We start from the raw sequence: 26591 nt of genomic DNA, 5'->3' as shown, positions 1-26591 counted from the left end.
AGCCTGCGAGTCACGGTCTGGTTCTTTCCCCTCCTGTGCTCGTGTCAAGGAGACACAGACTCTCGCGTTCCTCCTGGAATGAAGAAATCTTGCAGGGTCTCGGCTTATTGTATGTGAGAGAAGGGAGAAGGGCCAGGCCCCTCCCTGGATACTGAAGGACACCTCCGCGCCCCCCCTTACTCAGAGGACGGGTTCATTTCAGTGTGGTTCACGTGGGCCAGGAGCAGAGACAGCACCCAGAACTCCTGGCATTTAGAGGGTGGAGGTACTTTCACAGGCAGAGCAACAACCACTGGAATGCGGGTGTCTTTCAAATGGCACGGGCCAGCACCACGACCTGCCCCAGGACAGTGGCTGCTTTTCCACCCCTTTGGAGGAGAGGCCACGTTTTCGGCTTCTCTTGTGGAGGTTCCTCTTCACCAGATGTTAGGAACTTGTCGTTTTCTAATGAGGCTCTGGACAGCAGCAGCTCTAAGTGCAGAGAACGATGTAAAAGCTCAAAACGTGCATGTGGAGGGTCAAGGCCGGAGAAGGTCATGTGCAGATGGACTAAGGGCAGGCAGGACCCTCCCTCCCCCGGCCCCTCTGGGGGCTCCATGTTCACCCTTCACCTGGATGGAATCCTCTGGGATCCCGGTCCACGGCTCTGAATTCCTTTCCCTGCAAGTTTGGTATCCAGGGGGACAGATCTGTGATGCCGCTTTGAAGGCTGCATCTGGGCTTCCTTCCCGACGCATCACTGCTCCTTGTCCACCAGGATTCCCTGCCTCCGTGCACTTCCTTCTACAATTCTTGGAAGGGCAGAAATTCCCTCGAATGCCTCGGCCTCTCTGTCCCGTACCTCGTGGCCACTCCTCCCTGGCAGGGTCTGACGGATCACGGGTGGAGTCTGCTTTGCAAACATTAGATACCCTAATCCTGGCCAAAGAATGACCTATACTCTCCCTCGCTGCCCAGGGTGACATCTGGGCCCCTGTGGTTCTGAGGTGTGTGGTCTCAGGCAATGACCTGTTCACACACTCAGGCATGTTGTTTCTGACTCATCCTAACGGGGCAGGAGGACCTGAGCCGCTCGGTCCATGCAGCCCCTCGGAGGGCTGTGTTCTCTTGCCCAGCCTTATGCTCCGTTTATGGTGTGGGTGTGAATCTTTCCCGTTGGAAGCTTTCAGAGATGAGTCGTGAGAGGAGGGTGGTTGAGGGGTCCAGCAGGGAACGCAAGCAAACGGATGACGGGTAAACACAGCCTGACAAAATTAAAGTATTTAAATAGTTCCAGTCTGGTGGTGAGCAGACACTGCTCCGAGCTCACTCCAAGAACCCACCCGGTGACCAGGAGCTAGAGGGTTACCACCTGGCATTTTGAACGCCCCCCCCCCCCAACCCACCCCGGGAAAGCCCCTGTAAGACTAGGACCACAGGAAGTGCTTGGCCCTTCTGAGTTCTCCCCTCCTTTCTGATGGCTGCAAGTGTCACCCAGACACACAGCAGCGTGAACCCTGCCAGGGAGGCCTCCTCAGTATGGCCAGCAGCTGAGGAGGAATGCTGGTTCCCAGCAGCCCAGGCCCTTCTTGGTATGGCACAGCCATCCAGGAAGGTGACTTTCTAAATGGAAGCCGGAGCCGGCTGTACCTTCCCGCCACAGAGAAAGAGAAGTGCCAAGTCCCAAGGCTAGTCCAGGCCCAGGAGGAAGACACCGTGTCCAAGGGGTTTCCCTCACAGGGCCGTGAGGCTCCTGAGAGCCGACCCTTTGGTTGCAGCGCTTTGTTTGTCATGAGCCTACCAGACGGCAGAGGACAATAACTCGTTGCCTCTTTGGGCTTCCAATGGCCAAAAATGAACTGATCGCCAACAAAAAGAGGCCCACATGTGCAGCACCTGTATCTCATCAGTCTTTATGTTACTTTGATATAAATTTTAGAGAGACAGCTATATATATATGTTCACTCACACACAAATATATCATGCACTCTAACTTATTCCAAACAGAATCAAGAAATAATACTCATACTCCTCAAATGCACGCTTTTGCAGCTGGTTCCCTCTCGGTAGCTGGTATTTATAAGCACCTTCTTCCAGGACCCATTTCATCTTCCCTTCGCCCTCCACAAACCCCGCGGCTGGTCATGGTGCTCTGCCTGGTTAGGGGACCATAACCTGCCTTCCTGAAGGGTCCGGGTCATGGCAGTCCTACCTGGATTGGATTCTGCTCATTCCCTGGGGACTTCAAGCCCAGGACGTGCTAGCCCACAAAACGCCGTCAGGAATCTCCTGAAGTCCACACGTGGGCTTCCTCCTCTCCAGGCTGAGGAGCAGAGGGAAGCCCGAGTCCCAGAGGAACACGAGGGCTCCACACAGTGTCTGCTTTGCATGTCAAGATGGAGAAAACTCAGGGGAAACTCTGAGGGAGAAGCCAGGCAGTCCGTTGTCATCATTCTCTGCACTGAATCCACGCAGACGGTTCCAGCAGAGGCTCCACAACAAGCAGCCCCAAGCAGCCAGGCGGGAGGCCGGTTGCGCTGTCCTGCCTGGGCTTGCCCAGTACATGCATGGTCTACATATTTTGCAAATGACCACAGCTGAAGATGCCCAAGGGCTAAGATTCACCCTGAGCTAACATCCATTGCCAATCTTCCTCGGTTTTTTTTCTTTTTTCCCCTTGAGGAAGACTAGCCTTGGGCTAAGATCTGTGCCCATCTTCCTCTATTTAACATGTGGGATGTCTGCCACAGCATGGCCCGATAAGCGGTGTGAATGTCCACAACCGTGACCCGAACGTGCCAGTGCCGGGCCTCCAAAGTGGAGTGGGCCAGTTTAAGCCCTGAGCCACCCTAGGTCATTTTTTAACACATCACTCTCAGAAACTGATAAATCTGTCACGTGAAGGTAAGCAATTCTAAAGAGGATTTCCATAATACTGCAAGCTCCATCCCTCCAATAGACAATCAAGTCCTAACAAGCAGCGGTTTATTGTCACGTTGCTGATACCGGAAAAGGTCTCTGTTGACAGCACGATCCCCCAAAGGCCTTGTCCATTTCTGTGAATCCAATTTCCAGCACATAGAGATCTAAAGATTGAGGCGAATGTGGTATTTCCTCCTTGCAACTCTGAATTAACATGCAATAAAGAGCAGAAAAATGGAGACCTGGAAGCAGACCTCTTATTTGAGAACAGAGATATACCAGCGCTTTTGAAATGATCTTTGGAATCTACCGGAGTATTACACAGAAGGAATGATCCATTCCGACTAGGTAGGTTTTACTGTGTCGCTGTGAGGGCGACAACGGAATCATCCCGCGAATCGGTAACTCTCTGTGACTTTCAAGCGCAGATACATAATATACTTCGGAAAGGAAAATGCGAGAGCACCGTGAAACGGAAAGACCTCCTTGCTCTACTCAGCTGAAATCCAGTCTCTCCTCCACAAGAAATCCCTGTCTATGCTTCCTATGTCCCACAGAGGAGTTTAATAAAAGAAAAGGATTGGTATGTCTTGAAGTTGCAAGAGCTCAAGCAAGAAAACGTGGGACCCTTCAAGGAGACGTCAGTGAAGTGCCGGGCTCCATCACAGGGGCACCAGCGTCTCCTCTCTTTCCTGGTGCTGTCAGCACATCCTTCTTGGGCGCTCACTTTCTCTGCCTCGCTGCTGAGCCTGTCCACAATTGCTCTCTCCCGCCCTCTTCCCTGTCCCCTCCTGTTTGCTCAGATCTTCCACAGTCACCAGCAATTGTTGGCTGTGGAGCTGTGGGATGCCCAGACCAGTTCCCAGAATCATCTCTGCCAAATCTGAGGAAGGGCAGGGGTGTGTGTGGGACTGGACGGGGCAGCCCATGCGAGCGCACCCCGCAGGAATTCACCTCTGCTGCAAGGTGCAATTTTGCAAGGCTACGGCAAGTTCCAAAGGGCTTGCCACTTCTCTCCTGCCAGCAGACCTGTTGGGGCTGGTGCCACGTGCTCTCCCAGTGACCCCTCACTGCTGGGTGGGATGGCATTCTAGCAACTGGCCTTCTGAATATGTAACTGCGCATCCTCAAAGAGATGGGAATTCTTAATCCGGGCTTTGGTTTGGGTTGATTCCCACGATCACGCAGCTTCCTCTGCGAAGACTTGACCATCATCACTTCTTTTCCTCTCATCCTGTAAAAGTAATCATGAAACTGGACCCAAATGAGAAATGAAGCATGGCTTCTTAGGACAATTATCTCAGTTTCCCTGTACTTCCACCCTTCCTCTCTCCCTCTGGAGCTCTTCTGACCTGTGTCCCAGGACATCGTCAAGCAGATTTGGGTCAAGGACAGAAAGCTCAAGGTCAAAACTCAGGACTGCTCCAGATCAGTTTTCCTCCCCCATCTCGTAACACCCCCTCCTTGTTTCAGTGTGATTTTATTCTCTTTTATTGCTCTTGCCATTCTCCTCTGTGCAAGTCCTGGCACTCTCTCTGAGGACACGTGATCCCCCAGCTTACTATAGATCCCCATTCCCATCCTTTCTGTGTTTTCTGACTATTCCTTTGGTTAACCCATTGGCCAGTTGTTGCTCTTAGCCTCTTTAGGGTCTAAATCAATTGTGACATTATCAACTACCCCACTCTTAGCGACTCACTCCCAGGTCCCGACATTTACATAACCCAAACGATCATGTTCACAACTAAATAAGTTAGAGTCCAGCCCCATGGCTGAGTGGTTAAAGTTGTGTGTGCTCTGCTTCAGGGGCCTGAGGTTTGCGGGTTCAGATCCCAGGTGCAGACCTACTCCACTCATCGGCCACGCTTCGGAGGCATCCCACGGACAAAGGAGAGGAAGACTGGCACAGATGTTAGCTCAGGGTAATCTTCCTCCTAAATAAAGAAATAAACCCTTCAGAAAATGTATTCATCCACCACAAATTCCTGATTTCCAATATGTCTTCAAACATTCATACAGAAGATACCTGTTCCTTCCGATCGGAAGTGATGCCAGATCACCATGTCCTCACTTTAATTTCCTCGTGGACCTGTCAGTCCTACATTCCACGGACTGTGATCTCAATAATTTCCTTGAAATAATCAAAAATTCCTTACCACTCGTCTTATTTGTGTTGTAAAACTGGAAACCCGGGAGATCCTGATTATCTGCTTTGCCATTCTACTGCTAGTCTTATGATAACTGCTGAAGAAAAAGCACACAACACGATATTTTGTCATCACCATAAAGACAAAATCATCTGCATCAACTGGGAAGCATCCATAATGCCTGGACATTTTTTTTCTTTTTTCATCTCTCGGGTCAATAGCAAAAACACCAAGGCACTCAGTTAACAAATGGGCAAAGGAGTAGAATAGCCATTTTTCCAAAGAAGACACACAAATGGCCAACAGCCACATGAAAAGGTGCTCAGCATCACTAATCTTTAGGGAAATGCAAATCAAAACCACAAGGAGATATCACTTGACACCGGTTAGGGCGGCTATTATCAAAAAAAGTAGAGGTGACAAATGTTGGTGAGGTTGTGGAGGCAAGGGAAGCCTTGCAACTGCTGATGGGAATGTAAACTAATACTGTAATGATGGAAAATAGTCTGGAGGTTCCTCTAAAAATTAAACCTAGCGTATAATGTAGCAATCTCACGGTATTGTGTTTTGTCCTTAAAATTTCTAACAGAGTATATATTCTGTTAAGTGTTCTTAAAACAAAATAATGATAATAGTAAAGGGGGTGGGAGAAAACTTTGGTAGATGATGGATATGTTTATGGCCTCGATGGTGGTGATGGTCTCATGGGTGGACACTTATGTTCAAATTCATCAAGTTGTATACGGAAAAGTATGACATCATTACCGATTCTTCTGCACCTTAAAACACAACATGTCCTCACCCAGAAGATGAATATTGACTACGTCTGGGGACAGACGTTAGTTAGACTTATCGTGGTGATTATTTCACGATACATGCAAATCATTATATTGTACAAATGAAACTAATATAAAGTATATGTCAATTATACCTCAATTAACAAGCGCACACATCATACAAGACTATTTGAACATTGTAAACAAGTTCAGTGAATCCCTGAAACTATCCTATCCCCAAATGTCACAGGAAGCAAGGAGGATGAAGTAAGATGGAAAGTTGTTGTGCAAAGCTGCATGCAAATTAAAATCCTTTAAGTTGCGTTCAGCTGCTGTCACTGCCAACCAAGACAAGCATGGACGGTCCTTGGTGAGTCAGCTTCCGGTCAGCTCTTCCCCAAGGCCCGGCAGTCATGCGCCCCTCCCCTAGTGGGTCACTCTGCTCTGTCCTCCAAAGTGGCCAGCAGGAAACCCTGGTAAGATTCTGGATGACAGCCGCTTTCTATCCTAGATACTCACGTTTTAACAGACACTCGAGATGAAATGTCAAGACTTAAAAGCATAAGTGTCTATTTGTGTAGTGTAGGGTAGAAGGGAAACCATAGGAGGTCTTTGCAGCATCTCTCAACTCATAATGCAAACATAGCCCTGTCTTCAGAAGGACCGTCCTTGGTCTTTGGTGCAGAGTAGGGCATGTCGCAGGTGGCATGAAGGACAGGTTGTAGCAGCACTATCCTCACTCCAACAGAACTATCTCACTGGACATGACCCCGTGGGTCTCCAAAATAAGTTACTGAACATCAAGAAAAAAAACTTTCTTGAGAGGGGCAATTTTACCGATCAAGGGAAAACTTCTGAATTTTCGCATCTTATAACAAATAAATGATATGTCCTCTTCTATCCTAATGAGGTAGCATGGGTACTTCCATAATAAATACTTTTCATTTTCAGTTCAAACATGCTCAGCTGCTTTCAAAAACCAAAAAACCAAAACAGAAACCCAGGCATGTAAAATTAAGTGTTTTAACTTGATAAAGTACTAACACAGCAGTGGCTTCTAAGGGAAGAGCTTTCAAACGAAATGATCATTTTTGGTAATGACCGTAGAAGATGGTGCTATCGCTGTGAAAGGATGGAACCAATCCAGAACGAGCCAGCTTTTCATTAATGACAACGGAATTGAATCAGATGCCAGAAATACTCACTTGGAAATCAAAGTCCCATCATCATCCCTGGAAGCATTTCTGGAACTTTCCCTTTGGACACAAATTTTTGTCTTCCAAAGGAGCAGACATAATACAGAGCAAATAGCAGACAGAGGAAGATGAGTCCCAGTTTGCCAGGCACCAAAAGGGAATTAGTGGCCCTGAGTCACATCTCTAGGAGCCCCACTGGGTGAGGGCTTTCACCAGGACCACACATGTCCACTCAGCAAGGGGAGTCCTCAGGGATGTTCACCTTACTCCCCAGCCCATCGAAACTGAAACAAGACAACCCAGAGAGAGAGAGAGAGAGAGAGAGAGCACATGTTAAATTCAATGAGTTGGGGGGCCAGCCCCACGGCCGCGTGGTGGAGTTCCCGTGCCCTGCTTCAGCAGCCCAGGGTTGGGATCCTGGGCAGGCACATGGCACGGCTCATCAGGCCATGCTGAGAGGGCATCCCACATGGCACAACCAGAAGGTCCTACAACTAGGATACACAACTATGAACTGGGGAGGGGAGGTTGGGGAGAAGAAGAAGGGGAAGAAGAAGAAAAAGATTGGCAACAGATGTTGGTTCAGGCGCCAATCTGGAAAAGAAACAAAAAAAATCAAATGAATTGCTCACGTAGGGCACGCAAAGCGTCTAACTGTGAGGTGCAACAATGGAAAAACAAACTTACTGGCCTCCTGGCAGGAACCTTGTTCTTTAATGAGCACAGGCCTCGTGCTTCACTGTCTCATCCCCTGGGAGGATGCTGTTTGGTGCGATAGAGGATGAACTTTCCCTGCAGAGGTAAACATGCATTTGTTCTTATAAAATCAGGATTCTGCTCTCTACTTTCATATCTCAGTTGTCAAATATCCACTGTGATTATAATCATTTTACTATTATTTGAGACAATTTCAAAGGTTACACAATATGCAATGAAAAGAATGTCCTAATTTGTTCCACAGTGGCCTGAAGGGAAAGTCACCAGACAACAGGCGGGGAGGGAAGGCTTACTTCAGCAGCAGTTTGAACAAAGGGATCTCGGAGGACCTGACGTTTTGAACTGAAACGGAGTATAGAGTAGGAATACGTGTGTGGATCCTGGGGCGGAGATGAAGGGTGACTGCTCAGTGTGCTGGCAGCAGCAGTGCTTGTTCTGTCAGGTGGTTCTGAGAGTTTGCGTTAAACATCACTCCCTGGATGTCAACTGTAGTCATCAGACGAGATCGGAGACCGAGAGGTGAAGGGGTGTCTAGTTGGCGAGGGGGAGTTAACAGCTTCCGTTGGAAATATGTTTGCTTAAGGTGCCTATAACATACACCTGTAGCATTATAGCTCAGAAATAAGATCTGGACGTGGTTTTTAGACATCGTCATCATAGAGATAACAGTGGAAGGCATTGAAGCAATAGAAGAAATGCACAAGAGTACTGAGACAACGTAGGGTCAATGGAGAGAATAGGGCTCACATTGAGTCCTGAGCTTTCGCAATAGTGCTGTGTGAGAAGGACCCTGTGAAGGACACCAGGGAGTGTGAGCTGGTTCACAGGCAGTCAGGAGCCTGAGATGTCGAGAAACCGAGGACAGGGAATCATTCCAAAAGACAATCGTGGCCCAGTTCTGCGTTTGTTCCAAGTAATAGAAAGATGCAGAAACACTCTTTGGATTTAATTATGGGGAGATAGCTGTGATATTATCAAGATTGATTAATACACAGACCATTGGTGATTCAGTAAGTCTGAAGTGTGGGGGAGTGAGGAGATGGTAATTCCATGAACACTGATCTTTCAGGTTCATTGTGAAGGGGAAGGAAGACATGGGGCGAGAACTAGACAGAAATGGGTTCAGGAGAGGCTGTTGTTTCAATAATGAAGAGATTGAATGAGTGAAAGGAATTCGATGGGGGAGGGGAGGGGAGGTTGCTAGTAGAGAATATGACATTTGGACTCAATAATAAAACTTCTCTAGAGAGGAGGAAGAAGGGAGACAATTAGGCTAAACCAAGGATCAAGATGAATTTTCAATGGAATCAGTAGAGGAGTCATTGATGGTTAAGAATGGTGGGATATTTGTAGACTTTGTGGCAGTGAGCTCAAGTATTTCTTGTAATGATCTAACTCATCAACATAGTAGGAGATGATCCCATTGGTGGAAAGTGAGAGGAAAGGTAAGAAGTTTTTAGATTCGAAAGGCTCGGTGAAGGTCTGAAATATTTATGAAGCACGGAAGGATGCATCAATTATCAAGGCACCGTAGGATGTAAAGGGAAGGAAAAGGAGGACATTATGCTTCTCTCCTGTCAGGATGTGTGTCTGCTGGCACAGCCTGAGCCAGCAGCTGGGACGGCTGCTCCGTGTCCTGAGAAAACAGGGTCTGAGGTGGAAACCTACACCGTGGAGCGGGCCGGGCAGTTCTTCGGGAGATGTGCAGTGACATGTGGAGAGCCCGCGCTGCTCAAATCACAGCCTAATTTGCTAATGACATCTGAATCCCCCAATACACAAACACGCACTGTGGTAATGTCTGGTAACACCAGCTAAATTGACAGGAAAAATGTCACAGCTCAGTGTCATAAGTGGACACTGAGCATCCTGGCTGCTAGAGTATTTCGGGTCTTCGTTGTTGTCAATCTGGATGTTTCAGACATGCATCTCTCTTCTCACCACTGAGACTGTGCCTGTCGCCTCCTACTCAACCTCTGAGGCCCCACTGTGATGCAGTCGTCTTCCCTGACGCTTCCTCCTTGGCTGGTTCACTGTGTGCTCTCTGTGCTCCTGACGGTTTGCCCCTCTTTAGAGCTCTTTGCACGTGGACCCAGAGTTATTTCTTTACCCTGCATCTTTCTGGCTGGTTTGTGAGCAGGGTCTGTCTCTTATTCATCTTTGCAGCTCTGTTCTTCCACACAAGAATGCCAGCAGAAGTTGAGGGACATACCCTAAAGGGAAGACTTAGTGATTGTATTATTGGCGGTACTTTGATGTTTTGTTTTGATTTTGGTGAGGGTGCTAGAGGGTGGACTGCCAATCAGTGCAAGTCCCAATCACTCAGTGCTCAGCTTATTATTTTGACTTGAATTTTACTAATGAGTTTGTGTCATTTACTCAATGTACAACATGCTTGATTGGGCTAAATGAGGAGAATTCCATAACTCAGGACCTGCAGGGAGGCTGATGCATGCACAACAATCTGCAGTACTGTCCCCAAAGTGGGATTACACAAGTCTGGGCAAAGTCCTCGGAGGACCAGGAGAGGGGGCCCAAGGAGGATGTGGTTGAAAACCAGAACAGTGATGACATTGCTTCACATTTTGCTGCCTTGACACCCTCAGACCTCAGGGCTTTGCTGTCTATGATCATTCTCAGAGTGCTGGGAAGCCCGTTAGGTATCGCACTACTGCCGTCCCCACTACTGTAGATTTTGGTAGAGTGTTTACCTTGGCTTTAATTGTGTCTCTACAGAGCCAGCCACCTGGTGGTCTGCTCATGTCGGGTCACACTTGATATTTAGCCTTTTGTGGTCAGAGACAGTGCTGTCCTGTGTATTCATTCCTCTGGGGCCTAGAACACAGCAGGTGTCCAATCACTAGGTGGAAGGCATCCATCCTCACAGAGCCTTCAACTCTGTGCTTTGTAATTATCGACTTTAACAGAAAGATTTGAAAGTACAGTGCTTCGCAGTAATTTTCTGATATTGTCAAGAAAGACTGTCCCATCAAGAATATGAAGCGTATCTTTATGAAGTGTCTTTACTTGAATGGGGATTAAGTTGGCTGCCCTGGAGACATTTTCCTGTCATTTCTGTTCGTCTACTTGCTAGTTGCATTGTATCTTTGATAAGTACTTTCTCAAGATATTGAGCAGTGTTTGCTAAATCTTGACTTCTGTTTCTTTTATAGATAGTCACTGATGATTTTCCCCCATTCCTCTTGGTCCACAACTCTTTCATAAAGAACAGATTTGAGTATCTTCTTATTCACTGTGGAGGCTTTTGTGGTCATGATGTATATCTCATAGACTAGACCTCAGGGATATTATGCTTTTGATTAAAGATGAGTATTTATTATATTATTATGGTGTATGTAGGAGGAGAAACATTGAGAAGGAATGATGGTTTTCAGTTTCTCAGGTATGTATATATATATAAATATATATATATATATATAAACATATATATTGAAAATTTTGGGGGCCGGCCCAGTGGCGCAGTGGTTAAGTTTGCACGTTCTGCTTCTCGGCAGCCTGGGGTTTGCTGGTTTGGATCCCAGGTGCGGACATGGCACCGCTTGGCAAAAGCCATGCTGTGGTAGGCATCCCACGTATAAAGTAGAGGACGATAGGCACGGATGTTAGCTCAGAGCCAGTCTTCCTCAGCAAAAAGAGGAGGATTGGCAGTAGTTAGCTCAGGGCTAATCTTCCTCAAAAAAAAAGTTTCTTAATAATGAACGTGTTACTTTTTAACTCAGGATAAGATAAAATTTAAAAAAAGAAGCTTGTTTATGATATAAAGGTGGAGTTGAGAACTGGGATATAATGCAGGTAGGTCATACCCAATGGAATTTACTGCAGAGCCGTGTGTTTTCATCCCTCCATTGACAAGGTGGACATTCACGCGGGTCCAACTCAGGCTGAGTTTGCCTGGTGACCAGCTCTTTCTTCTGACCATCACCTCTGGGATGTGAGTTGTTGTCAGTGGCTCTGCTGTGGGCACCAGGGCCGGTCACAAGGTCTGCTGCAAGCCCAGGAGAGTCCCCCATGATCCTGCTCCAGGGCCAGAACATCAGCATACTGGTGACTCCATGTGGCTTTGTTTCCTGGGTGTATCTTGTAGGTAGCCTTGTAGACTCATCGGGTCATATTCTGGTCCCTGGAATCTATGACCACGTGGCTCCTCTTACTGAAGAGGAAAAAAAAAAAATGTACGAAGCCATTGACCTGGACCTAGAAGAATACCGGAATAGCAGCCAGGTTAAGAAATTTCTGTTTGACACCAAGGTATGATCACAAGCTGATGGATAATCTGAACAAAGAATGATGGTAACAAATATTTTCCCAAGGCTTAACTTACCGTGTCCTGTTTATCTGCACATCTTAGAACTGAAAGCAGATGTTAATTCCAGGGGGGACTTTCACTTTCAAGGCCACTTCCCTGTGGTCTAGATCAAGCAGACCTTTATCTGGGGTCCCACTGGCACCAGACTCAGGCACCTAACCGTGGAGCAATTGCTCATTTCACAGATGCGTTTTTCCAAATCAGTTTTCTGGACTCAATCCCAAGCCGGCCTGCAGCCGGTGAGCTGGGCTCCCTAATTGTTTAAAGATTGAGAATAGTCTGAGGTTATTCCAGCTCCATGACCCTAATTGTTCATTTTTCTAGACAAAACCAAGAGACTTAGGGGCTAATCTGTAGACTGCTACGTCACTGCTGCCTTGGTGTAATAAGCAGACCCAAAGCCGAAAGCGTTACTGGCAAATTTAGATTTTTTCCTTTTCCCTTCTCCTCCTCCTCCTCCTCCTCCTTTTTAAAACGCTTGCCTGCTAGGGTGTTTGCTAGCTATGGCTGGTTCCTGGGGGAACAGCCAAGAGAGGGAGAAGCATGCAGAAGAGAGTGATAGAGTTTATTATCATGAAGCGTAGCTCTTCCTCAGACTAGCTCTACAGCGGCCATAGCAAGATTGAAAACTGGCTCAAACATCTGCAGAGTTCTTTGAAGACTTCTGAAAAATAAAATACATTTAGCACACAAATTATCATTGCAATGACTGGGATAGAAATTTATAACTGAACCCAAGTTTCTGAAAGGGCCCCTTTGCCATCTAGTAACTGCAAACTTCAGCGACGAGGGGCCCTCGCCAATGGGAGTGGCTTGGGCAGGCGAAGGCAGCAGAGATCTCGTGTCCTGAGGGGAAAGTCCACTTGTACTGTTTGTCCAGACATATCTAAGTGAGGCGATAATTAACTTGCCATTAACCGTGTCACAGATGTACAGAAATTGGTGATGCAAGCAATACAATTCAACTGAGTTTTAATTAAACATTCTTTCATATAATAAAATACTTTTATTTCAATTTAGGAGGAAATTCTAATGCACCTATGGCGGTACCCATCTCTTTCTATTCACGGGATTGAGGGCGCCTTTGAGGAGCCTGGAGCTAAAACAGTCATAGCTGGCCGAGTTGTAGGAAAATTTTCAATCCGTCTAGTCCCTCACATGAATATGTCCGTGGTGGAAACACAGGTAACAAACGTGCATTGTTCTTCTGTCCAGCAGCGCCGTTCCTGAGAGCCACATGCCACACAGTAGTGAGCAACTCAGTTGTTAGCATTGAAGTATCACTTTTTTCCAATACAGAAGGGACTGGAACAAATGTCAAGAAACCAATAGGATTTTTGTTCAGTAAAAATCTCTTTCCTCAATTATATGCAATTACAGTCATCAGACAAATAACCATTTGGAGTTGGAGTGATGGGAAATTTTTGAAAACTAAATGGTGCATAAAAAGGCAAGATGGGTTTTACACACAGACGGAGAAGCTACTTGTCTACGGCTGGACTGAGCCGGAAAATCTTTACCCCCAGCGTTAGTTTGTCCATGATGTCTGAAATCAACCCCCTGAAAGCAGCCACCTTAATGAAAACGTTTGTGTCTGGAAGGAGGTGTGTGTCTGAAGTATCGACCTATCATCAGTGCACCTCAAGTTGCACAGAAGGTAGACTCTGAGGAAGGGAGCTCAAGGAATACCTCGGCGCCCTCTCTCCATCCACTGTCCGCGTTTATCGTCGTCTTAGCGCTAATTACATTCTCAAAGATCCTCCTTCCCCTCTGCGTCCCTCCGTTTTTTTTGTTTCCATCTTCCTTCCTCCTTCCCTTTCTGGATGGACTGTTCCTCCTCCTCACAGCACACACTTTACATGAGCGCAGGATGGTCTTCGTCTTGCTCACGGCTATGTCCCAGCACCTAGAACAGTTCCTGCCACGTGACAGGTGTGCCTTAAATGTTTGTCGAAGGGATGAATATTTCAGAGTATGGAGTTTTTCTCTGGTGGATCTCCATAATGGCAACCGGAATGGAGCCCAGGGGAGAGAGAAAGATGCTGTCAATGAGCCTCCTTCACAGCTTAGCGTGAAATTGCTCCCACTTTTTGGAAATTTCCAAGTGTGTAATGTTCCCAAAATATTCCTTAAGATACTGATGAGTCCAAAAAGAGGGATATTCAAACTGAGAAGTTCTACTTGTACTGTGTTTCATAATTACCTCAAACATTCATCATATTTGTATGACCCACAATATCATTCAAGGTTTCATAATTACCCAAATTCATAATAAGCCGACATTAACAGTGAGACACTGTGGTCGGGGAGGGGTGGGGACAGGAGGGGGGATTGGAGGGTCTCGGGAGGGGTGGGAGTGAGAGCAAGCATTCCTCACACTGGGCGCAGCTCTCCGTCCTGGAGACCCGGCTCACTCCGCGTCCTCCCTGTGGAAGAGCTGAGGGAAAATCAGAACGCTTGAATGCGTCAGCTTGGGATTCCAATCAGTTTCTTGATACAAGGCTATGAGAGCTACTCAAAATTTTCTCTTACAACTGAAAATGTTACCTTTAGGTAAAGCAGCATCTTGAATATATATTTTCCAAAAGAAATCGTTCCAACCAGATGGTTGTTTCTATGGCACTAGGACTACACCCACGGATCGCAAATTATCTTTAAAGATAATCAGTATCTTGCAGCAAAAAGAGCCATCAAAACAGGTTAGACTTATGCTATTTTGATTGCTGGTCTACACTGGGAACAAGGGGTGGTACCCCGTAGGGCTGTAGATAAAGCAGACACTTTTAAAACTTCACTGTGGACTCTCCTTTTATATGGGCCGCATTACTGATGGTAAACGGTGTGGTTCAGGGCTCTTTACACACACCGTCTCATGAATCCTCCCAACAGCCTTCCCCGGGGTGCAGATTAAGGCGCGAGGAGATTAAATAATTTGCTGGAGGGCACTCAGCTAGAAGTAGCAAAGCCGGGGTTCAAACTCACGTTCTGGAGACCTGAATTTGGGGGAAAATGATGGACTTGGAAACCTCCCAACCCTCCTTCTGCAAAACTCATGGAAATATTGGCCGATACATAAAAACTTTTAAAAGCACAGCTGAACTTGCACGAAAGTAAAGGAAGTCCTCTGGGGTTAAAAATGAAGAAGCTAAACTGTGGTGGAGCGAGCAAGCTGGCACCGCGCTGCCCTGTGGGGACTTGCTCTTCCCGGTCACAGAGGTCTGGGTTTAATGGCCTCCAGACCTCCTTGGAGCACTAACTCTCTGCGTCTATGAGTACAAGGGACACAGACATCAAAAATTAGAGGACAAGTCCAACACCGAGAGCCCTACTTCTCTACACAATCATCCCCACTGCCCTCAATTGTAGCAGTATTTTACCAGTAAACTTTGGGGGTGAAGAAATGAGGAAGAAGAGTTAGGAAGTTAAATGGAATGCCAGCTGAAGAGAGATGTGTGATTGAAATGTCAAATTCAACAGTAAAGACACGAAGTACAGGAAAATGCAGGAATGCATAAGGCACCTTTTTGTCTGTCTGTGTGCTAAACCAGTCCTGCCAACAAAGGACAGTCGTCTGCCACATAATGAGTTTTTCGTCAACAACGGGCTGCATGTATGACAGTGGTCCCATAAGATTAGCACCATATCACCTAGGCGTGTGGTAGGCTATACCACCTAGGTTTGTGTGAGTACACAACAATTAAACCATCTAACAATTAAATCACCTAACGATGCATTTCTCAGAATGTATCCTGTCATTAAGCAATGCACGAGCGTACATCATCTTTATTCACATTCACACCTTGCTCTGTGGATCCAGAAGACACGGCATGTTCTCTTTTGTGTCTTCATTTATTTTTCATTCCCACTCCATCTCTGGCAACTTTCCCTATAGCCTAGAAGGTTTCAACTCATCTCTTTCTAAACCCCAGGATATCCATTAAAACTGTTTCCTGGGATACCTTGAAAGTTGAGTACAAACACTGCAACATTCAGGTGAAAGTTGAGTACAGCGATTTATTCATATGTTGGTTACAAAACACCCAAGACATGTGTTCCTAATATTTAATAGTAGTGTTTCTAATACTTAATTCGTGAAGCAACCATAAAAGTAGGTAGGTACATCTTCTTGTGGTACTCTGGCCAAAAACACGTGACCTCTTCCAATCGTGAAAAAACGTCAGATAAACCCAAACTGAGGGACATTTTACAAAACAACTGATCAGTACTCTTCAGCAGGGTCAAGGTCATGAAAGACAAGGGAAGACTGAGAAACAGTCACAGACAAGAGGAGACTAAGGAGCAATGACAAAATGCAGTGTGGGATTCTGCATTGGATCCTGGTACAGCAGAAGGGAAAGAGTGAAATTCAAATAAAGTCTGAGTCTAGTTAATAATATTATCCAATGTTAATTTCCTATTCTTGATAATTGTACAATAGTTATGTAAGATGTTAACATTAGGGAAAGCAGAGTAAGGAATATATGAGAACTCTCTCTGTACTACTTTTGCAACTTTTCTGTAAGGCTAACGTTAGTTTAAAATATTATTTAAAAATATTTTTTAAAAGTAGATAATAGTAAGTAAGGCAACCACAGTTTTCTTCTTGACTCTATTGACTATTTTAGAATATAAATTGCATGATATCAAGACGCTTACTTATCCCAGCCACCAAATTTCATGGTGGGGAAAAAAAAAAAAAGAAAGAAAGATAAAGTGAACACGACATTTGCGGAGATCACTGGGGGTAGTCTTCTCATTAATTTATTCAATGCCTTCTTTTCCTGTGTTTCAGTGTTTGGAACAGAACCAGATATGATCCGGGATGGATCAACCATACCAATTGCCAATATATTCCAGGATGTCATCCAAAAGAGTGTGATGATGCTCCCGCTGGGCACTGTGGACGATGGAGAGCACGCGCAGAAGGAGAAAATCAACAGTGAGCAGGTTCTTGAGGGGGCTGATCTCTCAGTGTGCAAACCACAGGGTGTCCACATCAGTAACCTTCCGACATGCTGCGTATTGTAGATTGAATTTATGTCATCAAATCTTCCTGTTTAAATTGTAGACTACTTTTCCTCCATTATTTGAATGGAAATAACAGTTTCTCTTTATTTCTTCTTTTGTTAGGTGGAACTACATAGAGGGATCCCAATTATTTGCTGCCTTTTTCCTAGAGATGGCTAAGCTGCATTAACAATGACGGGAACCTTCCAGCTTACATCTGAGCTGCTGACATATCCCCTCTCTCACATCCCTGGACAGCAATAGAATCTAAATATCCAGAGAATTTCTGTCCAGTAAATAATATTTTCCCTCTTTAATACGTCTTTGGACATTTGGACCAGTAATAAACTATTTTAAAGGTAGAGACACCGGAAATGGCTTAATGTCTCTGTTGCACACCTCTCTAAAGTCACAGCTACCTTCAACAACTTGATTTCCCCAAGTCTGGCCGCAGTAGTCCCCGGACTGGACTCATTCTGCCCTTCCAGCACAAGGATGGTTCTTCGATTAGACTTCTCTTGCCATTTGATTGGTGGAATTGCTCTAGTTTGCTGTGTCCTGAGGTGCTCAGGACACATAATCATTCATCCACTGACTGTCAGTACTTATGTCACCGTTGCTTTCACCACACATTCCTTTTATATTGTTAATAAAAACATTGGTCTACCCCACCGACTACCATGATTTCCCTGGGGGTTCATTTTCAGATGAGTTATTGAAGCGTGATACATATTAACTTCTTGCCTCCCCTTCACTTTTTCCTTTCTTGAAAAGTTTTGAAACAGAAATGACCAATATTCACACTCTTATGCCATTTGGGATTCCTTGTGAGAAGATGCGTCTATCTTTATTCTAAGCCTCTTTACCTTTGCTGTGAGTGACGCCAGCCCACCGCCCCTCCTGCATCCTGTTCTGTCTCACTACCCCATCGGTAGAGGCCACTCTCCCTCTGACACCTGCGCACATGGAAATTCACCACAGCAGAATCAGCCCTGATGGAATTTCTCTCACCCCGTTGGAATTTTACTCAGTGACTACATCTAAATTGTTCAAAGCTTTAAATAGCATCAATTTTAGACAGAGAACTGATCAACCTGACATCAGTAACACATCCCAAATTTGAAGCTGTCAGCTCAGGTTGCATTCATCAGTCATTTCAGTCGACCAGCTTGTTTGGCTCGATTGGATTGGATGGTGTAAACAAATAAACAAAAGCATGTAATTTTTCTACAGCTAAGTATAAGTAAACAAATCACTTCAGTCTTTAGGAATTCACTATTTAAATAGCATTAATGGAGAAGAAGTTAAGGGTTTATTAAAAATGTTTCTCTTATGATTCCAAATAAAAACAAAGTGCCACACATTCCATCTCTTTGTGGGTGCTTGAAATGTCAGTTTTAAAGCTTGCTGCGTCATGTCTAAAACGGCTGGATCATGGGGCCAGCTTACCCTGCCTCTTGTCACAGAAACGGGACCCACCTGTGGCCTCAGCCTCGCTGAGGCATCCATAAGGAGCCACTTCTTCTCTGGTGCTGGACAACATCAAGTCCTCTTGGTTAAATATTCGCAGGTGTTTGGTACTCTTTACTATTTAAGCACAGTCCATGCTCGCCAGATTTGGTTGAATCTTGTGAGGTTTTCAGATTCCGTGGACCTACCTGATGTATTTGGCAGAGGTCCCAAGGACTAACTGTACACGAGGTTTCTGACGCCAATTTATATTTTAACAAGGGTGTTCATAGTAGTCAATTAACAAAAGTTGGTTGTAAAATAGAACCATTTCTGAGCAAGGGAACATCAGTTTTACCAAGTCACCAAATAAGAAGATGTATTTGCTGATCTTCATTCCTGCTGAATCTCTGAGACCTGCAGTGTCTTGGTCAATTATTCAGCTGCCACCAGGTGAGGAGAGGAGGAGGACGAATGAGGTCATTGAATCTAGGAGATTCCAACCCTGGGATGCCTGAGTCCAGAGCCGTGGTTTTCTGCCTCCCCGGGTCACGATGGGTCTCCCCAGCTCTCATTGATGGGTCCACGTTTTCTACCCAAACCCAAGCCATGTGGCTACCTGGGTCTTGCTGTGGTTTGGGAGCCAGATAGGAAGTATTTTCCAGACAGATTACATTCAGAGGGGTGACAGAAATCCGCCCAGTTATTAGCCACAAGACCAATTAACTAGTAATAAGAAGACAAAGAGGTTGGGGATAGAGAAATTTAAGTATTTGCTTTAAAAAATTTTACCAAAGAAGCATATGCACATGGATAAAGATGACCACCCAGTGATGACTCCAGGGATGGAGAGGGAGGAGGCGGGATCGCCCGGGGGTTACCCGCTCGGGGAGCCGCTGGAAGCGCCAGGTGGCCTTCCCGGTCAGACGCCGCCAGCCTCTCAGCCTGACGCGCGTCTCCCCTTCCTTAGATTGACTCCTTCGGCTTTCCGTTTTCCTCTTGGGGAGGGGTGGGACTTCCGGTTTCATCTCCGGAAGACGACGAGCCGGAGGAGTCAGTCCGAGGGGCCAGCAGGAGCGATTCCGTCGGCAAACGGGTAAGATATTCTCTGGTCGGGCCGGGGGGGAGGTTTGGAGGCGGGGACCGTGCAGCGTCTGCGCGGGGCCTGGGGGCGGTGGCTTGAGGGCTCAGGCCCGGGCAGTTGGGCGCCGGGAGTCCCGCTAGGGCCCTTCGCTCTTCCTCCTCCCTCCTCCCCCCGCCTCCGCCCCTCCCCGCTCGCCGGTCCCTCCGGACGCCGCCCAGACTCGCCCGCCGCCCGCCCGCCGCCCGCGCGGCGTGGCAGCCGCCCTGCCCCCGCCGTCACCTGCTCGCTCCGCGAGCCGTGCTCCCGGGGACCCGGCGGGCCTCCGTTTCCCCGCGGGCCCGGGCTCTCGGCGCGGGAGCGGCGCCCCGGGCGCCCCACGCACCCCTGCACGCAGTCGGGGCGCTTCCGACCGCCTGGCTTCTCCGACTGGAACACGGGCGCCCAGGCGGGGAGCTGCCGGTGTCGGTTTCTAGTCCGGGCGGTGGTGTCCGTGGCTGCCCGCCCACTCCCTGTTTTCCCCAGCGCACCGATGCGCTGCTGCCACCCGCGCCTCCTTCGGTTGAGGATGCTGGTGCCCGAGAGCACCACGCCTGGAAGTGGACGGTCCTGGCCACTCAGGGTCCCGCTGCTCTCAGCAACTAGCGGGAGACCCCAGGCTGCCGCACGTCGCTGTTGGCAGCAGCGGGATCGTCCCTGGAGATACCCACCTCTTCCTAGTCGGCGAGCACGGCCTGAGGGTGCGTGCCCGCTTTCTGGAGCTTAGTCGGGGGGAGGTGGGTGCCAGGAGCTGCTGACCCCTGCGGTTGCGTTGAGTTTTGAATAGCCTGTTTATTGGGGTGGGGGGTTCTGGACTAGGACATCTTGGCAGGGTTGGCATCTGTGGACACATATGTAGGATTATTTTCTAGGTAATCATAGCCCGAATGGTGATTGTGTCGGGACTTTACAGTCCGTGCCGGTGGAACTAGTTACAGTATGCACCTGGTTTGCGGTGAAGCGTTAGTCCAGATGCAACACTGCCTGGGGAAAGTCACTAACACGTATTGATTAGAACATCGTTAGGAGAGCTCATTTGATGTATACTCTGTAGACTTCATGTAGCACGGCAGCCTTGTAGGGTCGGAATTACTATTCCCTTTTCACAAACTGAGACTAAAGTTAAACAGTTTGACCAAAGTTAAGGTCAGGATTAGCGTCTCAAGTGTTTGTGACTCATTGTTTTTCAAGTTTGCTACATGTAAGGTTACTGACTCCTGCTGGCACGTGTGAAAAACACTGAGGCAAGGCTCTCTAGTAGCTGGTGTCTTCTTGCGTGACATGTAAGGCAGGTGTGATTATTACTGATAATACAGTGGCTCCTGGTGCCTTTTTTAAAAAACCTGTTTATTTTGGAATAATCTCAGATTTACAGAAAAGCTGTGAGATAGCACAGAGAGTTCCACTTGTATTCAGCAAAGCAGAGTGGCTCCACTTGAGCAAACTGCTTCATGCCAGTCACCATTCTAGGTGCTGGAGAGAGTAACACGCTGCCCTAGATGATTTCAAGGTGTGGTGGAAGAGACAGATCCATAAACAAGTATAGTGCCTTTTGCTCAGTGCTGAAGTGGAGAGAGGGGAGCACAGAGTAATTTATGTCTGACTGCCTGGGAAGGAGTGGCGCGAGCTTGCAGGATACAGCATTTGAGTTAGGTCTCAAGGATTAGTGGGTATTCACTTGATTGATGGGACATTTCTGCCCACATTCATGCTACCTAGGTTTGTGTTCGAAGAGAACTCTCTAACCTTTATAAAGCGGACTCTTCTTATTTGATTCTCCTCTGTCCGTCTTTCTCACATCTCCTCTGAGAGGTTTTTGTCATAGTTTCCACAGGCTGTGAGAAGAATCGCGGTTTATAAATCCATGACTAGGAGATGAAATTAAGCTGTGTTTCTTAGTAATGGAAGTATCTAGATCTGTACGTTTTAAAATTCTTTCTCTTTCATAGTTGCTGAGTACTTCAGTGGTCTGATCACACACATTCTTTATGCGAGGTTGGAGCACAGTTCTTCTGAACTGTGCCCACAGCAGAGGCGTATTTTGAGTGAGTGTGTTGGTCGTTGTGGGCTGCTCTAGGAAAACACCATAACCCCAGGTGGCTGAAACAACCGTCATTTACTTCTCCCAGTTCTGGAGGTTAAGTCCAAGATCAAGGTGCTGATTCCTGGTGAGGGTTCTTCCTTGCTTACAGCCAGTCACCTTCTTGCTGTGTCTTCACATGGCAGCGATGGAGAGAGAACTCTGGTCTCTCTTCCTCTTCTTCTAAAGACGCTGATCCCGTCTTGGAGACCCTACCGTTCTGACCTCATGTAAACCTAAGTACCTCTCAAAGACCTCATTTCCAACTACCATCACATTGGTGATTAGGGCTTCGGCATCAAAATTGTGTGTGTGTGTGTAGGGGGGGCGGGGTGCACAATTCAGTCTGTAGTAGGTGGGTTTCTTGGAATTTTTGTTATTATGAGGAATTGCTCCAAAATAGGCTTGATAGAGAACTAAATAGGAAACTGTAAAATTAGCATTTATATGGCTTTTGCTACAGCAAAGTAGTAAACACAATTTTATTTAAAATCAGAAGAAATTATTGTAGATACGTTAAGTCTGATTCAGAGGTTGGTGGATGCCAAGAAGAAATTTTAATTGTTTCATTTGGATGAAAGAGAGAAATACGTGGTGAAATACTGCAGTGGTGTTTTCACTTTTAGGCCTTATACAAATGAATGCTTTCATGGTTATCAAATTAGGGTGTAAGGACTGTGGTAGTGAGCTATTGCAGTTCCCTCACTGATCAGGAGGCTGAGCCCCACAGAAGCTGAGCGGCTAATGCATTGTAGAGGTGAGTGGAGAGCAAGGATTGGAATCAGGCCTCCAGATTCACGGGGCCAGTCTTTCTGCTGTTCCATCAGTGGTTCTCAAACTGATGGTGCATCAGAGTCAGCTAGGGGGGCTTGTGAAAACGCAGATGCTGGGCTGGGTCTCTGAATCAGCGGGTCTGGACTGGGACTGAGAATTTGCATTTCTGACAAGTTCCTGGGTGATGTTAAAGCTGCTGACTCTGAGGGCACACTTTGAGAACCCCGGCCTTATGTGATGTTGCCTTTGACCTCTTCTAAGAGGCTAGTAAGTAAACGTCTGTGGGTTTATACCAGCTTGACCCTTCCTTGACGTTCAGAGAATCAAGTTCTTTAATTTTGTGTTGTGTACTGTAATGCACCAACAACATAATGATTAGATGGAAAAATGTACTAGAAATGGAGTATGTTTTAGAGTCATTTTGGCATCTTCAGGGATAATTTTTGGAGATAATTGTAGAGGTCAGAACCGCTTATGCAAAGGGGATACACTTGAGCTCCTAGCAGCAATCACACTAAAAAGGGTGCCGGTATTGATTGCTAGATTGTATGGGAGTGAAAAGTTCCTTCCAGTTTTGTTACTCTATGTTTTTCTTTCTCATTTTGTGTACTGAAATGTTCTTAATGTATCAAAATCTTATCAGGCCCCAGCACAGTTCCATGCCCATAGTAGATGTTAAATAAATATAAGTTGAATTGAATTAAAAAAGATTAATAGGGAAAATGAGGTAGATTATTTATCTGGAGAGACTTCAGTGCCCTAGGAAAGTCAGTCGGCTCTCTAGATTATCCCAATCACAGGTTTTTAGTGAATACTTACAGATTATTCTTGTTTATGCCTTATTTGCAATTCTTGGGCTTTTTTTAGCACAATTATTGGAGGAGGTAGCATATTTTTTTTTTCCTTTTTCTCCCCAAAGCCCCCCAGGACATAGTTGTAGATTCTTCATTGTAGGTCCTTCTAGTTGTGGCATGTGGGACACCACCTCAGCGTGGTTTGGTGAGCAGTGCCATGTCCACGCCCAGGATTCGAAGCAACGAAACACTGGGCCACCTGCAGTTGAGCGCAGGAACTTAACCGCTCAGCCACAGGGCCAGCCCCGAGGAGGTAGCATATTTTATGTAAGAGTTATTGAGTGATCCCCCATATCTCTTTATCATTCATCTGAAATTATTTTTACAAACTTTTTACTTTGAAATGATTATAGAAGTAGAAAAAATGGCAAAAATAGCCCAGAGAATTCCTATATACCTTAGACCCAGCGTCCCTTTGTTAGCATCTTATGTAACCATAGTGCGGTTATTGAAACCAGGCAGTTGATACAGTTAATCTAAAGTCTTTATTCGGGTTTCACCCCTGATATCTTTTTTCTGGTCGAGGATCCAGTCCAGTAGCCCACACTGCATTTAGTTATGGTGTCTCCTTGGTCTCTTCCAATTTATGACAGTTTTTTATCTTTCGTGACCTTGGTACTTTTCCAGAGTACCGGTCAGGTATTTTGCAGAATGTCCCTCAGTTTGGATTTATCTGGTGTTCTTTCATGATTAAATTGAGGGTTAAGCATTTGTGACAAGAATACCACAGTGGTGAGGTTGTTCCCTTCTCAGTGCATCATATTGGCACATGTGTGATGTAGATAGGTCTTATCGCTGGTGAATGTTAACTTTTGATCTCTTGGTTGAGGTGTCTGACATGTTTCTGTGCTCTAAAGAAAAAAATTTTCCCTTTGTAATTAATGACTCTCATAAGTTTACTGATTGTAGTGCAGATGTTTAAATGAAATGAATATAGAATGTCAGAATCCTTTGAGCCTGACCCTAATTATGAGATCTTTCTTATCTTGGAGGCTTCATTATTATTTGTTAGATCCCAACGTAGTAGGGAAGGGTAAAGCTGTAGACTTCTAGAAGAACAGTTATTTGTTCAAGAACTTGTACCTGATCTTGGTCAGTCTTAGTCTTGAATTGTCAACAGCGGAAGCTCTTTGTTCCAATTCTTTTTCTGTGGTTCTGCGATCTGTCTCGCATCTGTCTTCCAGTGGATGACTTTCCATAACTACATTGCGTTTCTTCAGATTCTCCCTAGAGCATTTTTGTAGAAGATTTGTGTGCTTCAGTTCATCACAAGGCAGTTGCTCCAAGTATCCTCTTGTTGACCCACTTCCTAGTCCATACAGCTGAGTGTGTGTGTTCTCTTTGTAGACTATGCTGATGAAGTGCTGGAGATATTACATAGACACATATAAATTGTCTCTATTTTCAAACTGTATATCCCTTTAATATCCCAACAGGAGTCAGTTGGAAGATATATATGTGGCCTGTCTCCCTCCCCCTCATCCCCCTCCAAAGCTTGTAAGCTCCTTACAAGCAGGGAACAGATCTCTTTTTGTTTACCAGTCACTTGCTTGGTGCTTGGCATACACAAGGCACTCCATAAATATTTGAGAAGAAAAGAATATCATATGTGCATCTTGTTAACTGGTTTTAGAAATTACCAGACTATTAGAAACATCTTTCCACATTAACACAGCTATATAATCATCATAGTATTCCACTATAGTCATGCCTTGCTTAACAATGGGGATACGTTCTGAGAAATGTGTCAGTAAGTGATTTTATCATTGTGCAAACATCATAAAGTGTACTTTCACAAACCTAGATGGTCGAGCTGTTGACACGAATAATCAATAATCATTCTACAGCGGGGAGTTTTACTCGAGCCAAGCTGAGGACTGCAGCCTGGGAGGGAGTGCAGCCTTCGTAAGTGCTGTGAAGAAGAGTGATTTTTCAGCACCATTGTATACCATTTCCAAACAGACATACATCAAGTGTGACAGGGGTACATTCTTTCAAGGGTTCAAGGAGATACTTTGTTATAGATTAGTACATACACAGTGGGTCAGCATGACCCCAGTGTCCTGGGAAAGGACACTTATCTTCAAAAAGTACTGGTGTCATAAGAAGAGAGGCATTGGTTCTTACCTTCAAAGAGTACATTCTGGGGCCGGCTCTGTGGCTGAGTGGCTAAGTTCGCGCACTCCGCTGCGGCGGCCCAGGGTTCGGATCCTGGGCGCGGACATGGCACCGCTCATCAGGCCACGTTGAGGCGGCGTCCCACATCCCACAACTAGAAGGGACTGGAACTAAGATATACAACTGTGTACAGGGGGGGTTGGGGAGATAAAGCAGAAAAAAAATATTGAAAAAAAAAGAGTGCATTCTTTATTTTGGGACAATATACAACGAACATTTGACAGGCTGTAACTCAGGCTTCTTTGGTTTAAATAAAATTTAGTCCAAATCGCATTTAAACCAGAACGGCTTCCCCATACACCTCAATATATAAAATTTTCTTCTATCATAGCCTCCTACACATGTAGGCTCTGTGGTACCAATCTCATGGGATCACCATCATCTACGTGATCTACTGTTGACTGAAACGTCCTTAGATGGCACATGACCATATATGGATGTGCTGCAGCGGCTACGTCTGTAACCCATCCTGCGTTGTTGGAGATTAGGTTGTTTCCAATTTTTTCTATTATAAAGAGTTCCATGGTGAATATTCCTAAATATGTATTTTGTTCAGTTGTTTCCTTAAGATAAGTTCTGTAAAGAGTCATTGATAGCTCAAAGAAGATATGTATTTTAAGGCTTTTGATATATTGCAAATAACCCTCTAGAAAGTTTGTATAGATTTATATTCCAGCCAGTACTGTTGAGAATGCTCATTTTGCCACACTTTCCCCAATGCTCAACTTTCAGTTTTTTAGAATAAGACTAAAGCTAGAGTTAAAAAAATTTGTTTTTTGTTTTTACGATTTGCACCTTTGTTTTTCTTCTTCTTCTCCCCAAAGCTCCCCAGTGCATAGCTGTGTATTGTACTTGTAGGCCTTCCTGGTTGTGCTCTGTGGGACGCTGCCTCAGCATGGCCTGATGAGTGGTGCCATGGCCCTGCCTGCACCCAGGATCCGAGCTGTCAAAAGCTGGGGCTGCTGAAGCCGAGTGTGTAAACTTAACCACTTGGCCACAGGGCTGGCCTCTTTTTTTTTTTTTGTGGTATTTTTAAGGATTCTTCCTGGAGTATGGTGGGGTGGG

General features: G+C 45.9%; 1 protein-coding gene across 1 annotated transcript in view; it reads left to right on the top strand.

Annotated features, from left to right (window-relative positions):
* Positions 1-13990: 13990 nt before the first annotated feature.
* LOC123283953 (large ribosomal subunit protein uL15m-like) overlaps positions 13991-26591 on the top strand; it is a 70265-nt gene continuing 57664 nt past the window's right edge. The window contains 1 exon segment of the mRNA XM_070480911.1: positions 13991-19616. Coding sequence (XP_070337012.1) covers positions 19324-19616 — 293 coding nt within the window. The 5' untranslated portion in view covers positions 13991-19323.

This window comes from Equus asinus, chromosome 12 (genome assembly GCF_041296235.1).
Source record: "Equus asinus isolate D_3611 breed Donkey chromosome 12, EquAss-T2T_v2, whole genome shotgun sequence".
NCBI classification, from domain to species: domain Eukaryota; kingdom Metazoa; phylum Chordata; class Mammalia; order Perissodactyla; family Equidae; genus Equus; species Equus asinus.
Note: the sequence above shows the minus strand (reverse complement) of the source record. Positions and strands in the feature narration are given on the sequence as shown.